Here is a 17,981-nt window from a genome sequence, read left to right as displayed (position 1 = left end):
TGTTCTCAGCTGTGCTATATTCTGCAGTCATGCAGGAAAAGATCATTTCTGAACAGTATTTGCTAATTTGCATCAGTTGTTCAACAAATGTCCAGTAAGGATTTGGCTGAAAAGGTTCAGTATGCTAATTCAGGATGGATTCGATAGGATCAATATAGGCAAGAAGTTTAGACTTGTCAAGAAGTCCAAAACAAATGGCCATTAACATAAAATCATTACTAATAAATTCTATGAGAAATTCAGGAGTCAAGTGTATAATCCAATTGAGCTGAATAACATGTGACTATTGAAGGGAAGTCAATTATACACTTGAGCAAGAAAAGTTTAGAAAGGCACAGTAAAGAACAGGAAGACTTGCATTTGTATACCACTTTTTATGACTGGTGGACCTCCCAGAAAGCTTTGGAGTTAAAGATGTACTTTTTGAAGTATAGTTGCTGTTGTACTGTAGGAACCAAGACATTCAAATTGTGCAAAGATGACTCCCACAAACAATTTCTGAAGACGGGTCGAGGCCCAAAACATCAGCCTTCCTGCTCCTCTGATGCTGCTTAGCCTGCTGTGTTCATCCAGCTCTACACCTTGCTATCCCACAAACAACAATGGGATAATGATGTGTTAACCTTTTATTTGTGTTGTTGATTGAAGGACAAATATTAAGAATAGCACAGATAATTTCCCCAATCTTCTATTCACCTACTACTCTTCAAAATAGAGTCATGAAAGTTTTTTTACATGCAGCCAAGCAAACAGATTGTTTGTTTGACTTTTCATCCAAAAGTTGGCACCTCCAACAATGCAGCATTTCTTCAGTGCTTTGCTACAGTGTCAACTTTCATTTTTATGCTCACCCATTGACAGGATTGGATGAAATAGGGTAGGAGGAGGCCCAGCTGGAACATAAACATTGGGCCAAATGGCCTGTTTCTGCGCTGAAACATTTTACTCGTCTTTTTGTTAAACTGTACCAATCTATTGCCTTTCTTACGTCCATCTTTTAATGAGTTCTCTTTTCTGTGACTAGCAGAACCCAGCAGACAGGGAAATATCTAATAGTTTTATCTATTTTGAAGAAAGGCCCAAAGAAGCGTCTAGGCCCGAAATATTAGCTTTCCTGCTCCTCTGATGCTGCTTGGCCTGCTGTATTCATCCAACTCTACACCTCGTTATCCCTTTGTGCCTAAAATGTTAACCATTTTATCTCATTTGTTTTTTTCTGTTGATGTTATTTGACCTGCTAAGCCTTTCTGGCTTTCTTCTGCTATTGTTGCATGTAACCCTTACTGATAAATGCAATACCATTGCTTCATTGTCTGCGAGGTCAACATCCTGAAATTTCTTCCATTGTAGGAACACTGTTAATAGCTAGAGTCTTACTGCACTCAAGTGCTGGGCAATGGGGGTGACCACTGAATCAGAATGAGAATAACTGTATTGCTGTTGTTTGCCTACAGAGTATCAGAATGGATTTGATTGACTAAGCAGCATCCTCCTATGCTTTCAATGATTCTTTGAATTCAGGGGCTCAGTTTGACTTTCATAGCATCTCTGAGGATTAATAAAGGTACATTCTAAGCATAAATGAATAAAAACTTTTAGGAAACGGATATTGCTATCACTATGGAACTTGGGTCAATATGTTTGTAGAACTGCACCCTCAATACTCCCCTGCCCCTATCCTCACTACCATGGCAGCATCCATGTGTTCCTGAATAGATTCTAGGGGTGTGTGCCTCAACAGGGTGCAGAAGACTACTTTAGACCTCAGTCACATTTGAAGAGGCACGCCTGAATGTCTGTCCAATGGTTGCCTTGTTCCAGTTTGAAACTCTATCCACTTGACTTAGTGTCACCATTTTTGTTGAAGAGGTCTTGCAAATTTGACTTTCCCATACCCTTTTATCATGGTACCTATCTCTGTGAGGTCTCTTTTCAAAATAGAGAGTCCAAACTTTTGATGTAACTCAGTGTTCTGATTGTAAGTAATTACTTCTACTCCTTTTCTCCACAGTTATTTTGTGACTTGGTTGACTGGTATACTTTGTCAATAATGAAATGAAAGAGAACATTGAATTACAATTAGGTTTTAGTGTCACATGCAGTCAAATACAAAAGTACAGGAGTACAGTGAAAAATGTACAATGATGACACACAGTGCCATTTTAGGTACAAAGTACATAGATTCAAATCTCAGCGACTAAAAAAATTAGGTACAAAAATAAAGAAATAAAGATAAAAGCTAAGACATTACAGTTCTTCATAGTATATTTTATGAAAATAAAGAAATAAGGATAAAGATGAACATTACATTGGACAGTTGTTGCTCAAAACACAAATATTCCGAATTTCTGCTGCCTCGGCCAGTTGGGCCGTTAGTTGTGCCTTGAGACTTCAGCTTTGGAATGATGATCACTTTGGAGGGGATTTGTTCGAACATTTTCAATTGTTCAGATCCAGATGAAAAAGTCCAGCTCTTGAGGAAGGGACAGAATAAATACAGGCGATGATAACATCCTAGAACTCAATGAGTCAGAAAATGGAAGCAAGAAAAACATACCAAGAAGAAAACTGTAGGAAACCAAAAGAAAGCAAAGACCAGAGATAAAATCCTCCCCTCTCATTTAAATTCATGGAATCGTGTCCTTTCTTTGCCCTGTGCATTGTCAGTGTTATTCTGTAGGTGGCCGCTAGAGGAAGCATTGCACCAGGCTACATGACAACAATGACTATACAAAAAGGTTTCCAGTTTATGAACATCCAACTTAACATTTTTTTAAAAACCAAAAGAACTGCGGGTGCTGTAAATCAGGAACAAAAACAAAGTTGCTGGAAAAGCTCAGCAGGTCTCGCAGCCTGAATGGAGGAGAAAACAGAGTTAACGTTTCGGGTCCGGTGACCCTTCCTCAGAACATTTTTACTTAGGAATGTGATTCCACACAAGGGTGAAATTTTAAAGACCCAATAATATGAGCATTTCCTGTATTTAGGAACAGCTGCTGTGCATTGCCCTGCGTTGTATTCCGACTTTGTACAAATCAACTTATGAACAGAACCCCAAAACGAAGCTGTTTGCAACCTGGGCACTGCCTGTAAATCAGGACTGATGAGTTGTTATTCACTTTGAGACGTCCTGAGATCAGGGAAGGTGCTATGAAAATGCAAAGCTTGTTTTATCTCTTTAAGGCGGCTGCCTCATATGTACCTCTCTGTTCCTGTGATTTCACAGAGCTACCAAGTTTGTCATGCAGATATGCCTTGCTGATCTATTTGTTGGACCATTTGTGAAAGTGATGCTTGAGCGAGACAAAATTTGGAACCACTGTCCTTTCTAAAAAAAAAACAAATTAATGAGTGATAATGTCTGTGACAAATGTGAGTGTGATGGAAATAATGTGCTGAAGTATTGCCAGTCTCAAGCTGCAGATTTATACGCGGAATAGCTTGATTACTTCTATAAGTAACCATAGATACAAACAAGGAATAAGAATAGGCCGCTCGGCCCGTTACGCCTGCTCTGCTAGTCAACAAGACCATAGCTGATCTGATTTTAACCTCAACTCTAAACTCCTGCATCGCCCCCACAAACTTTCATCCCCTTTGCAATCAAGAAGCTATCTACCTCTGCTTTAAAAATAATTAAAGATTCTGAGGAAGCAACTCCACGGACTCTCAGTGCTCTGAGAGAAAAAAAAGTTTCCCCATTTAAGACAAAGGTGGAAAATCACTTATTTCTGAATTATGACTCCCAGTTCTTGATTCTCCAGCAAAATGAAACATCTATTCAACATCCGAGATAATGGGAACTGCAGATGCTGGAGAATCCAAGATAATAAAATGTGAGGCTGGATGAACACAGCAGGCCAAGCAGCATCTCAGGAGCTCCTGAGATGCTGCTTGGCCTGCTGTGTTCATCCAGCCTCACATTTTATTATCTATTCAACATCCACCTGGTCAAGTTCCCTCGGGATCTTATGTTTCAATGAAGTCACCTCTCGACTCTTCTGGAGGATACAAGACCAAACTGTCTAGCGTTTCCTCATAAGGCAATCTGTTCATTCCAGGTATTTTACAGATGATTAATCAACACGTGCAAAATATATGGTAAAGCAGTGAGTTGAAACCATTTACACTACAGATGCAAGGGCACACTTTTGATCTGCTTTCCGGAACCAGTTAACAGCACAGTTTCCAAAATAGAAATGATGTGGAAGAATTTTGTTTTGCGGTTTACTGCAGAAGTTCCCAAGCGCTGGTTTCGCCAGCTGTGGGCTCAGGGGAAATGACCTAATGCAAATCGTTTTGCTACTTTATTTAAAATCTGCTGCAAAGAGCAAAAGGCATCTCCTGCCTGGAGAATTCCTATCACCAGTTGCTTCTGTGGAGTATGTCTGGGAAATGGGAAGCATTGCAAGAATTCACTTGGTTTAGAAAGTTCTAACTACACAAAAGCGAACCCCCAGTCAGACGTAATAGGAGCGCCAGAGTTTTAGAAGCTCATAACTTCCATGTTCTAACATTGAGTGTGTTGGCAAGGATTGGTCACCGTCATTTCCAGATCCCTTTTGGTTCTATGGGGAACATTCTTATCACTCAGGTCAAAAGGTTGTAGCTTCAAGACCTGTTTCAGAAACTTGAGCACAAAAATACCTGGCTGGCTTTCCAAGTGCAGTCTTCAGGAAGTGCTACACTTTCAGATGAGGCATTTACCAAAACTGCACCTTGGTCTCAGGTGGACATGAAGCTATTTTGAATATGAGTGGTGGAGTTCTCTGAAATGTTGTGAGCTATTATTGCTCCCTCAGTCAACGTCTTCCCGGATTATCTGATTGATAATTACAATGCTGTTGTGGGAACTTGCTGTGCATAAATCCTCTGCTGTGTTTCCTATTCAACAACAGGGACCACGCTTCAACTAAGTCACCTCATTGGTTGGCAAAGGTTTTGGATCATTGCCAGGAAATGAGAAAAGCAATATAGAAGCAAGGCTATCTTGCTTCTATTTTTAAAGTGCACCAAATTGGAGAATGTTGTAGAAGAAGGAGCAGTTTGACTTAATAAAAATTTATTAAAAGTTGAGATAACATGGTGTGAAGCGGGATGAACACAGCAGGCCAAGCAGCATCAGAGGTGCAGGAAAGTTTGACGTTTCAGGTCGAGACCCTTCTTCCTCTGATGCTGCTTGGCCTGCTGTGTTCATCCAGCTTCACACTGTGTTATCTCAGATTCTCCAGCATCGGCAGTTCCTACCATCTCTGTAACTATTTATTAAAAGCTATTCAGATTCTTGGGTCATTTTTGAGTCTAACAAACCCAAAGGCCCCTCTTAAGATTGTTGAATCTACCATGTTCTCCTTCCAATCTTGAATTGGAAGCAGTTTGCTCGGGGTGTGCACAGACAAAAGTTGCTAAAACACAGTGCAAACAGAAAGCCAAACCTTGTGCCACCCATAGTAAGATAAAATATATAATCAAAACCCAATCTTTAAAGAAAGAACATAAAAAATATAAACATGAGTAGACACTTTATCCACTCGATCTGCTATTCAGACAGATCATAACTGAATGTACAATTCAACCGCAGATTCCTTCTCTTGGTAGCCAAAATCTATTGATTTCATGGCCTATATTGTCAAGTACGTTCGTGGGATCCTTGACCTCTCTGTTGAGTACACTTTTATCTAACTACTAACTACTGCCAAATATGGTTAGTTGACCAAGACTTGGCTCAGTTCAAAGCTAGAATTCTGAGATTTGAGAGCTTCGACTTTAATGCTTCAAGTCCCACTCCAGGACTGGAATGCATATTCTCAGCTGATTCTCAGAGTAGCGTTGAGAGAGTATTCCAGGCCCAGAGGACCATTTAACAGACAAAACATTTAAATGAAAGCCATGTCTAGTTGGATCACTTGGCACTATTCAGAGATGTTCTCCAAGAGTCTTTTCGAGTTAACATCGCTTACCTCATATCACCTCAAAAAATGTGGCAGTTGGATATTTATCTCCGTTGGTCTTTGTGTGGCGTTGTTCTATGCAAATTCACTTTTATATCTGTGCAGACATCAAAATTTAATCTTTTGTTTGTGATACCCAATGTGACATCTGCAAAATCTTCAAGTCAACTATAAGGACAAATTTTCCTTTCTCGGCTATTTTTCAATGAAGGGGGAAGGAAGTGATGCAGGTACAAAGGCCAACATAGATGTTGGGCTGAATAGCCTGTTCCAGTGCTGCATGTTAAATGTAATACCACGCTGACTAATTGAGTCTGATGTGAGGCTTATCCTGGTGAAAGAAAGCTACTTACAGGCAGCTTTGTTCCGATTCTCCAAAGTAAATAGGCTGTAAAGTAAATTGGCTGTACACATAAACCCTGAGGTTTGCAGTACCTATAATCAGTGAATGTCTTGAATGTTTTGTGAATCATTAGAAATAATAGCCTCAACACAGCTTTCTTCCTGGCCATTGTTGCTGATGATGTTTAGATATACGTCACCATGGCAAGTGCTTTGCCATGCAATGGAGCAAGGATCAAGGGTAAGAGAATTAATGCCTTTATTAACTCGTAAACAAAAATTCATCATCGTCATTGTAACACATGTTTGTATTTAAAATCTAAACTCGTAGTAATGTACTGACAATTCATTTAACTCAGCACAGACACTCCAAATACACATTTCATACCTTTGTCAAGTTCATAATTTCAAAGTAAGTGTTTGAATTTAGTAAGTAGATCGATTGTCCACTGTCTTGCTTGTGTTCAAATTCCTATTTGTGATCATTGCAAATACCATGCATGTTTGGAAAGGGGGTGCAGATTCATAGTCATAGAGTCATACAGCATGGAAAGAGACCCTTTTAGGCCAGCACATCGCTAACCAAATATCCCAATTTGACCTAGTCCCAGTTGCCAGCATTTGGCCCATTTTCCCCAAACTCTTCCTATTCAAATAGCCATCCAGATGCCTTTTAAATGATGTAATTGTGCCCATCTCCACCACTTCCTCTGACAGCTTATTCCATACATGTACCACCCTCTGTGTGAAAATGCTACCCCTCAGGTACTTTTTAAATCCCTTCCCTCTCACCTTAAACATATGCTTCCGGTTTTGGAGACCCTACCCCAGGAAAAGGACCTTGGCTATTCATCCTATCCATGCCTCCCATGATTTTATAAACCTCTATAAAGTCAACCTCCAATGCTCCAGGGAATAAAGCACCAGCCAATTCAGCCTCTCCCCATAGCTCAAACCCTCCAATCCCAGCAACATCCTTGAAAATCTTTTCTGCACCCACTCTAATAGAAGAGTGACCAGAATTGTATGCATGTTCTAAAACTGGCCTCACCAATGTCATGTACAGCCGCAGCATGACATCCCAACTTCTATACTCAATGTTCTGACCAATGAAGGCAAGCGTACCGAACACTTTCTTTACCACCCTGTCTACCTGCGACTCCACTTTCAATGAACTATGCATCTGCATCCCAACATCGCTTTATTCGGCAACATTCTCTGTTCTTGTGCTCAGATGAATTATTACCAGCATGAAATTAACTAACTCAAACCGAAACTGAGAATGGGAGAAAAGTACACTTCAGAACTAGTGGGGAAAGAAACAGACCTAACCTCTCAGTCAGTAAGCTTTCTTCCAGACTGGAGAAACATAGAACGAGACTAAAGGAGCAGAAGTAGCTGTTTGGCCCTTCAGGCCTGCTGAGCCATTCAAGATATGGAGGTGATCTTGACTTCATCTTCCTGTCTGCCCCATCCTCACCAAACATGGCCTTTGGCTCTCTCATCTGTCCAATACCTTTCTACCTTGAATAAATTCAATGACCAAGCCTTTATTGTTGTTAGGGGAAGAGAATTCCACAAACTAATGACCATCTGAAAAAGCAAATTCTCCTCATCTTCATCTTAAAAGAGGGACCTCTTAGTTGTCAACTGTGTCTCCTGGCTCTAGTCTCTCCTGCAAGAGGAAGCATCCCCCTTTTATCCACTCTGTCAAGAGCCAGAGGTTCAGCAGTGACAGGGAAATAAATGGACAGGTAGAAGAGGAGAACAAGAGGAGAGTACGTGTGGTTGTGACCCAAAGCTGCACTCTTAAAACTTGAAGGGTGGCATTTATGTTGGAATCCAGGTGGAATAAGTCAAAGACAGAGACAGGTGCTGAGCAAAGTGACGTGAGACAGTAAGATGCAGGAGAGGAAGTAAACCATTCAACCCATCAAGCTTGTTCTGCCATTCAATGAGATCATGACTGAACTGATAATCCTCAGTTAGGACATGTTTATAAAAACAAGTTTCAGTAGTTATCTGATCGCACATGAGAAGGGAAACTGAAAGTCAAGTAGGTAAATAAGATAAAAAAAACAAATAGAAATCCTTTCATAGAGAAGCTTTTTTTCATATTCTTTATTCATCCACGGGATGAGTTGACACTGGCTAGGCAGCATTTGTTGCCCACCCCTAATTGCCCAGAGGGCAGTTATGAGTCAACCACTTTGTTGTGGGCCTGGAGTCACATGTAGACCAGACCAGGTGAGGATGGCAGTTCCCTTCCCTAAAGGACATTTGTGAAGGGATTTTCCAAAAATCAATAATGGGTTCGTTGTCTTAATTAGACTCTTCATTCCAGATATTTATTGAATTCAAATTCCACCATCTGCCATGGCGGGATTCAAACCTGGGTCCCCAGAACATTATCTAGGTCTCTGGATTAACAGTCCAGTGATAATACCACTAGGCTATTCTCTCCCTGCAAAACCTCTTTAATTCTTGAAAGAGAAATAGCAGTAAACTTGACCCTAAATTACCAACTGACTGACCTTGGGTGCTAAGTTAGTTTACCAGTTGACTGGTCATTTGGTGTAAAGGTTCTCACTCCTGCCAACACCAACTTGTCATGTGGTGAATGAGGATTTACTTTTGGCACTGTGAATGCAAATGATTGCAATAACAGCATATCCTCATTATTCCTGCTTGTCACAAAACCTTGCTTTGAGGTTTTCTTTCTCTGATTCATAACCACTATTCAGGATATATATGTCCTAAAGTAACAAAACATATAATAGGTGAGGAAGTGGTTGCTGTCTTACAATATTGTGGTACAGCTTGTATAATGTGGGCATGTGTACTCTCTCTTTTGTCAGGCTCTGCTGTCAAAATGTTTGAATGGGGCGTGGTTAAAAAAGGAAGAAAAGATAAGATGCAGTTTGTTTTAGAAAGCAGTGTTTTTGATTATCAAGGCCGTAAGCTTTGGAATTCCTTCCCTTCCCTGTCCCACAACCTCTCTCTAAGATTCTGCTTGAAACCTTCCACTTTGTCCAAAAATTTGATCCTGACAGCTCCTTGTCTGGCTTAGCAACACATTTTCTTTTAAATTGTGCTGCTCGGAAGTGTTTTGGGATGTTTTTAACGATGTTAAATGGTTCTAAAACAATGCATGTTGTTGCACAAAAGAGTCCTTGGAGAGAGAATGGTTTAGTATAGTTCAGTCACAGAAAGTACAGAAAGATGCTAGACAAGGAAGTATAATACAGTAACATTCTCACAATAGCTTTGAAGCTGAACCAAGGAAATGGCCCACCTCACCCCACCTCACCCTACCTTACAGGACATCTGTAAGAAACACAGAAATACTCAGTTCCCATAAGGGCTCAGGTGCAATCATTCTCACTGTCACCAGAGAAGGAACTCTGTACAATGGTACTTACGAAACTTTACAACATATTGCCCAAAAAAGCTGCAATAAGTTTCCCAAATAGCCCCTTTGTGATAAAGCCAACATTAAAACTTGTGGTGTTGCACTTGTTCTTTATCTTCATTCAGAAATAAATCAGTATTTTTGCATACTTGTCTTTAATCCTTTCCATGCCAGATATCTCTACCTTTTAAAGAACAGTTCTCTGTTGAATTACAAAAAAATTGTTTCACAATAACCAGAATCCTTTAATCAGCCCCCAGAGCATGGCTTGAGATGTGAAGTTAGAATTGCTCCTTGTGACATTTCCAATTATTCTTGTAGGATGGCGGTCACGTTTGGTTCGTTCCAGGAAATGCTCATTGAGAGCCAAACTAGCCTGGTGTCTCCATAGCCAAGTCTATTTGGGCCATTTATGGTTGTGGCAGCTCTCAGCAAGAGTGATTCAACTAGCCCTGTTCCTCACCCCTACTTTTATCATAACCCTGTAAATGTTTCAACTTCAGGAGATTATCCAGACCCCTTTTGAGAGACTCTGCCATGTCTTCAAGCCAATGACAGCTGAGGCCTGTTCTGGACTGGTTTTGCCAACCTGAAGTTTCCTCCAGATTTTCGCCTAAACACATTAGCATGACCCTAAAGTTAAAACGCTGCAGAAATTAATGCTATCAAGTGTCATTGACCAAAGGGGCAGTTTCATTACATCATAATTCATACAGCAGGAGAAAGGCTTTTTTGTCCCAGAGTGTCCGTGCTGTGATTGAGCTATCCATTTGGTGCCACTCTCCCTGGTATTTCCCTGCAGCCCTGTGAATTTCATTTTTGCTAATATACATACAGTTTCTTTTTACCTCAGGCTACAGAGAATGTTCAAGGAAACATAGAAACATAAAAGATAGGAGCAGGAGGAGGCCATTCGGTCCTTCAAGCCTGCACCACCATTCATAACAATCATGGCTGATCAACCAACTCAATAGCTTAATCCTGCTTTCTCCCCATAACCTTTGATCCCATTCAACCCAAGCGCAATATCTAGCCACGTCTCGAATACATTCAAAAGATTGGCATCAACTACTTCCTGTTGTAATGAATTCCACAGGCTCACCACTCTTTGGGTGAGGAAATGTCTCCTCATCTCCATCCTAAATGGTCTGCCCCAAATCCTCAGACTGTGATCTGTGGTTCTGGACACACCCACCATTGGGAACACCTCCCTGCATCTATCCTGTCTGACCTTGTTAGAATTTTATAGGTGTCTAGGAGATTCCCCCCTCATTCGTTTGAACTCCAGCGAAAACCATCCTAACTTAGTAGATCTCTCCTCATACATCAGTTCCGCTATCCGCAGAATCAGCCTGGTATACCTCCGCTGCACTCCCATAAGAACGAGAGCATCCCTCCTCAGAAAAGGGGATTAAAAGTACACACAATATTCTAGGTGTGGTCTCACCAAGGCCCTGTATAACACAACAACACATCCCTGCTCCTGTACTGGAAACGTCTCGCAATGAAGGCCAACATACCATTTGCCTTCTTTACCGCCTGTTGCACCTGCATGCTTACCTTCAGCAACTGGTACACAAGGACACCCAGATCCTACTGCACCCTCCTCGCTCCCAATTTACAGCCATTCAGGTAGTAATCTGCCTTTTTGTCTTTGTTTTCAAAGTGAACACAGTATAGCAACAGAGGTAATGGGAACTGCAGATACCGGAGAATCCAAGATAACAAATGTGAAGCTGGATGAACACAGCAGGCCAAGCAGCATCTCAGGAGCACAAAAGCTGACGTTTCGGGCCTAGAAATGAAGGGTCTAGGCCCGAAACATCAGCTTTTGTGCTCCTGAGATGCTGCTTGGCCTGCTGTGTTCATCCAGCTTCACACTTTGTTATCACAATATAGCAATACGCTATTTGACCTAGCTGATCTGTGCCAGTATGGATAATGTGGAATTCAGAGCAGGGTATGCTGATGGCGTTTGATAAAGTAGGGTGAGAAGAGGCTTGTGTGGAACATGCAGAAATTGGGTCATATGATTTGTTTGGAGCACAGGCCAGATGGGATGAATTTCTGTGTACTAACCTCTACATAATCACTCAATGGTGTGGAATTGTCAGGAAATGTGCATTTTAAGAACATTTTCGAATAATTATTGTTTCCTTCAATTGACGACCGGTCATCATTACCACCAAATAACTAACTAGCAGGGTGCTGCTAATTAGGCTGTCTGGAAACGTTGTGTAAATCTCTGCAGAATTTGATCCCATCAATAATATACATTACCTATTCCACACTGGTGACACATTCTCTGCTTCAATCACTCACTGCTTCCTATTGTATGAAACATGAAAATTTGATACAAGTTCGCCATTAACTTTATAATCCATAAGTCTTCTCATAAAACCCAGAATTCCATTAATATCTTTCTGACTTCATGAATTTGAGGTGTTACTTATGACAGACCTCCAAATCTCTTCACTATTCTATGCCACTCAGCTTCCCCATATCCACAACAAAAGTATGACTAGTATCTTTGAATATGTGTCATCTGTTCATATTGAATTCAGTCAGTTAATATCTTCCCTGTTTTGTAGTTTTAATAGTTTATAGTTCCTTTTCATTAACGGTATTATTTACTGTCTGAACATTACACACCTTTGTACCAGGATTGAAATTATTGATATAGATGGTACAGAATAGAATCATAGAATCCCTAGAGTGCAGAAGCAGACTGTTCTGCCCATTATGTCCACACTGCCCTTCTGAAGAGCATCGCACTCAGATGCACCCCCTACCCTATCTTTTAACAGCTAATCCACATAACCTACGCAACCCTGAACACTACGGGCAATTTAGCATGGCCAATACAACTAATCTGCACATCTTTGGACTGTGGGAGGAAACCAGAGCACCCGGAGGAAACCCACGCAGACACAGGGAGAATGTGCAAACTCCACACAGACAGCCACACGAAGGTGGAATCGAACTGGGTCCTTGGTGCTGTGCGGCTGCAGTGCTAACCACTGAGCCACCGTGCTGCCAAAACAATCCCAGGACACACCCTATTGGACAAATATTGTATCTCATACCATATCCACATCGTATTTCTCTTAACATTGTTCTCTACCTAAAATGCCTTATAACATCAGTATATAATCATGTTTATTTGTCAACTTACTTCACACTTAAATGCCCCAGTTAAAAAGTGTGTGAAACATGCAGGGAGCTTTCAATATGGGTAGAAGACTCAGCCATTTTGCATTCACTCACATTCTCAAATGGGTTTGAACTTGCATTCCAATCCAAACCAACTTTTGCTTCTTGAAGTGAAGGTGCTTTACAGCACAGACGCTGGCCATTTGGTGCAATAGGTCTGTTCAGTTATTTATGCTCCACATGGATCTCCTCTCACTGTCTTCCTCTTACCTTATCATCATGTCACTCATTGTTACAACTATTCCTGTCTCTTCCCTACTTCTGTAAATTTCAGTGAGCTCTGTTAAAATTCTGGGGCCCATATCCAATTTGACACCAATCAGAAAGTTAGCACACAGGTTAGATAGGCTGGGGCTTTTTCCCTGGTCTGTCAGAAGCTGAGGGATGACCTTATTGAGATTTATAAAATTATGAGGGACATGGATAGGGTGAATAGCCAATGTTTTGCCTTTGTGGGAGAGGGTGGCGGAGTCCAAAGCTAGAGGACATAGATTTAAAGTGAGAAGGGAAAGATTTAAAAAGTACCTGAGGGGTAACTTTTTCATGCAGAGGGTGGTGCATGTACAGATTGAGCTGCCAAAGGAAGTGGTGGAGTTAGATACAATTACAACATTTAAAAGGCATCTGGAAGGCATATGTGAATCGGAAGGGTTTGGAAGGATATGGGCCAAATACTGACAAATGTGACGAGGTCAGATTGGGGTGTTTGGATGAATTGGACTAAAAGATCAGTTTCCATACTTTATGATTCTAAGACTCTAATGGCATGTTGACCCTTATGTCAATTGGGTTTGGAGTATAAAAGTAGGAAAGTCATACTGCAATTATACAAGGCGTTGGTGAGACCAGACCCCTTCCTGGAGTACAGTGAGCAGTTTGATCCCTTAATTAAGGAAAAATATTATTTCATTTGAGGTGTTCAGAGTATGTTCACGAAAATGGTTCCTGCTATGTAGAGACTGTCTTCTGAGCAAAGGCTAAACAGGTTGGGGCACGACTCATTGGAATTTAGAAGAATGAGAGGTGAGCTCATCGAATCATATAAGATTCTTAACGGGCTTGACAGGGTAAATGCTGAGAGAATGTTTTCCCTCAATGGGACAAGGCATTGTCTGAGAGTAAAGGGGTGCCAGTTTAAGACGAAGGTGAGGACTAATTTCTTCCCTGAGGGTTATGAGTCTTTGGAACTCATTGACACAGACAGCTGCAGAGGCAAAGTCTTTGGGTATATTTAAGGCTGAAATAGATTCTAGATCAAGTGTAATGGGAAAAGCACAGGAAACTGGATATGAGGAATGTCAGTTCAGCCATGATTCTGTTGAATGATGGAGCAGGCACAAGGGCTGAACAGCCTATTTCTCCATGTGTTTCTTATGGTCTAAGGCTCCCTTCATTATTCAGCCTGGATTTTGTTGTCCAGCATAGTTCACCGATCCAGCAATACCTTGATTTTAATACCTTGATTTCTCCTTGCTTTCAAGGCCTCAACTCTTCCTACCTCTGGTCCTATAACCTTTTGCCATACAACCCTGGCCTGTTTTCACAACCCCCATTTTCTGTAAGTGCCAGAAATCCTTTCCTGACCCTTCAGCTGTCTTAATATCTCAATGTGGCTCAGTCCCAACTTCTATCCTTTAATTCTCCTGCGTTTAGGGAGGTTTTACGATGCTAAAGGTGTCAGAAAAACCCAATTTTCTGCTTTTAATGTGTAAAAGTACTGTTCTTTACAAATATCCTGATCATCAGTGTATGTCTTAATATTCAATTTTAAAGTGCAATTTTTGTTTTTATTTATTCATTTGGTGGGATGCAGACGTTATTAACTGGCCAGCATTTATTGCCCGTCCCTAGTTGCCCTAGAGAAGGTGATGGTGAGCTGCGTTCTTTAACCGTTGCAGTCCACCTGCTGTGGATTGACCCATAATGCCCTTAGGGAGAGAATTCCAGAATTTTGACCCAGTGGCGGTGAAGGAACAGCGATATATTTCCAAGTCAGTATGATGAGTGGCTTAGAGGGGAACTTGAAGGTGGTGATGTTCCTATATATCTGCGACCCTTGTCATTTTAAATGGAAGTGGTCGTGGATTTGGACAGTGCTATCTGAGGATCTTCGGTGAATTTCTGCAGTGCATTTTGTAGATGGTGCGCAGTGCTGCCACTGAGTATCGGTGGTGGAGGGAGTGGAAGCTTGCGGATGTCGTGCCAATCAAGTGGGCTACTTTATCCTGGTCTTAAGCTTGTTAATTAAATAACATTCTGCAATTTCACTTGATGTTTCAAATGTTTTCTTAAATGAGTACAAATGATCAGCACAGGTGGGGAGTTGGGGTGATGGAGTAGATCTGAGAGAAATGTCTCTGAATAGGCACATTAGGGCTATATTTAGAAACCTAACTGAAGTGATAGAACACTTATGAGACTAATGACCATGGAGGGAGAGCAACAAATGTTTACCAGCCTCATTCCTGGGATGGCAGGACTGAAGTACAAAGAGAGACTGGATTGGTTAGAATGAGAAGATGTTTAGTTTATAAGAATGAGGTGTTGTCTCGTCGAAACCTAGAAAATTCTAACAGGATTAGACTGTTAACATCTTTCCTATATTTACTGTATGATCAGGGAGTCCAGAACCATGGGTCACAATTGAAGGATAAGGGCTAGGCCATTTAGGACTGGGATGAGGAAACATTTTGTTAAGCAGAACGGTGAGCCTGTGGAATTCTCTGCCACAGAAAGCGGTTGGGACCAAAGCATTTAATGTTTTCAAGAACAAGTTAGGTATAGTACTTAGGGCCAACAGGATTGAAGGGTGTGGGGAGAAAGCCGGGATAAGATAGAGTTGGATGATCAGCCATGTTCATATCAGATGGTGGAGCAGGTTAGATGGATCGAATGACCTCCTCCTCCTATTTTCTCTGTGTAAACCAATTTAACAGGTGGCAGCCCTTAACGGGAGACTATAACTAAAATCAAATCACAAATTAAACTGACAAAATATAATTAAAATGTGTGTTTTTAGGAGTGACTGTGGACTCTAGGTCTTACAGACATGTCGTGACGCTTTTTTTAATTTCAAGCATATACTTTATTTATAAAAAATATCTCAGGTGCATATAGTCACAAACACAGTTTGGTTTTGTGCAGTAGCACATGAGGAAACAAGCAAGCACTGGATTTTGACTCTATCCAACAAACAAACCAAAGTCATTGCTTAGTAAAAGCAAATTACTTCAGATTTTGAATGTGTACTGAAAACAAAAAATGCCAGAACAGACATCTCTTACTTGTACAAGACAATATTTACATGCATTTGAAGCACCAGGAGGGACCGATAACTGAAAGGACCCCCATTTAAACTTTGGCAGAATGACCTCAGACGGTGGTCTTTCCCTACAGTGCCTTAGTGGCAGCTTTGGTGCATCCCTCAGCATGTGGTCTCAGACCTTAGAATGTGGCAGTGTGCAACGTTCAGTCAGGGTCAACTCTTTGCTCTGGAAGACCAACAAGTTTCAGGTAGATCAAAGATACATCTTTCACCGAGTTGATGGTCGTCCAGGTACAATTGGTGTGTGTCTCAGTGTGTGTGCCGGGGAATAAACCACCGAGTCCTGTATCACGCAACTGCTGAGGTCAAACCTCGACAAAAACCACTGCATCTGCAGAGGTTGTGACACACCTCTGGGGCAAGCAGGACTAAGAGCAGAGGCGTCCTAGCTAGAGGTTGGAGCACTGTCACCGTGCCACACAAGAGGCTTCTTTTTGTACTGTTTTGTTCAGTCAATGAATCCAAGTGAAACACAATCAAACCAAATTAAACTAAATAAAGCAGGTGACAGCCCCTTAAAGAAATGCAGTAATGAGGAACAGTCCTAAAAGGAAACTTACAAATTCAAATTCAAATTTGGTTATGCAAGCTGATTGTGCATTTCAAACCCTGCAGTCTTCACCAGTTTAGGAAGACAAACTCTCTTTATCAGTGCTGTAGGTACTTAGTTAGTAATGCCTTTCAACTCAATATCTTAACAATGGTATTAGCATTCCTTTAACAGGAAGAGAAGAAGGTAAACTGGAGTGAGAAGGAGGGGAAGCACTCCTGATTCTCCTGGTTGACTATAACTGCACTTACTTTTCCAGGTGGAAGTCCTTGCCTCCCATGTTGCCTGTGTACTAATGCTTCAGAAACTCTCCTGGAAGACAGGTTAAATCTGAAACAAGATAACAAAGTGTGGGGCTGGATGAACACAGCGGGCTCTGATGAAGGGTTGAGGCCCAAAACGTCAGCTTTTGTGCTCCTAAGATGCTGCTTGGCCGGCTGTGTTCATCCAGCTTCACACTTTGTTATCTTGGATTCTCCAGGATCTGCAGTTCCCATTATTCCTTTGAAATCTGAAACGCATAATTTTTTTATAATACTTAAATTGCCAACCTCTGAGCAGAGTAATCATCAGAGTAAATGTGGAAGTGAGGAAGTTGGAGGTCAAGGTTTGAAGTTTTTAAAGTTTTGTGGTTACATTCACCTCCAATAAATCTGCCCACATAACAATTCTTGGCATTATAATTGTGTGAGTTTTAATTTAACTTCATTCAAACATCAGGATGACTACCTCCTGCTAGTGAGTTGAATTGATGAGCGTAGCACAGCACTCTTTTAAAATATGCAAATTGGTATAAATTATGTATAAGTCAGTCCAAGTACACAGGAAATCAGCAGATAATCTTTTCCAGTGTGTGATTTTCATTTTCAAGATAATGAGGCTGCCTCTTTGTTGCTGCAATGCTCTGGATTTTGTAAAATTCATTTTTGTTGCTGTTATCTTTGCTAAGTTTACTGATTAATAAGGGGGCTAAGGGATGAGTAAGTTTCCATTAACACTGGAGCATAATGGGAGGAGCTGGAGTGGAGATATTGATCCTATTATTATGGCCTTTGGCATATTGTTTGTGGAAGAGTTGCCAGGCAAACTCCAATAGTTTGAGGTTTACCATGAACGTATTTTTTGAGAAACCTTTCACTAGCCAATCTTGGCAGTCTCTGTCGGAGCTACTGATGACCCTCACTCCTC

General features: G+C 41.1%; 1 protein-coding gene across 9 annotated transcripts in view; it reads left to right on the top strand.

The window, feature by feature from the left end:
- Positions 1-17,981, top strand: part of LOC125451012 (paralemmin-2-like) — a 438,977-nt gene that overhangs the window by 351,804 nt on the left and 69,192 nt on the right. Inside the window, exon 1 of one of the 9 annotated variants that reach the window (XM_048527626.2) lies at positions 6,351-6,534. The exons of the other annotated variants lie outside the window; for them this stretch is intronic. Coding sequence (XP_048383583.2) covers positions 6,409-6,534 — 126 coding nt within the window. The 5' untranslated portion in view covers positions 6,351-6,408. Of the gene's footprint in view, positions 1-6,350; positions 6,535-17,981 lie in introns of those variants that run through there. 9 annotated transcript variants of the gene reach the window in all.

The sequence above is a fragment of the Stegostoma tigrinum genome, chromosome 3, assembly GCF_030684315.1.
Source record: "Stegostoma tigrinum isolate sSteTig4 chromosome 3, sSteTig4.hap1, whole genome shotgun sequence".
Lineage (NCBI taxonomy): Eukaryota > Metazoa > Chordata > Chondrichthyes > Orectolobiformes > Stegostomatidae > Stegostoma > Stegostoma tigrinum.
The sequence above is the reverse complement of the archived record's forward strand: the minus strand, read 5'-3'. Positions and strand labels throughout refer to the sequence as shown.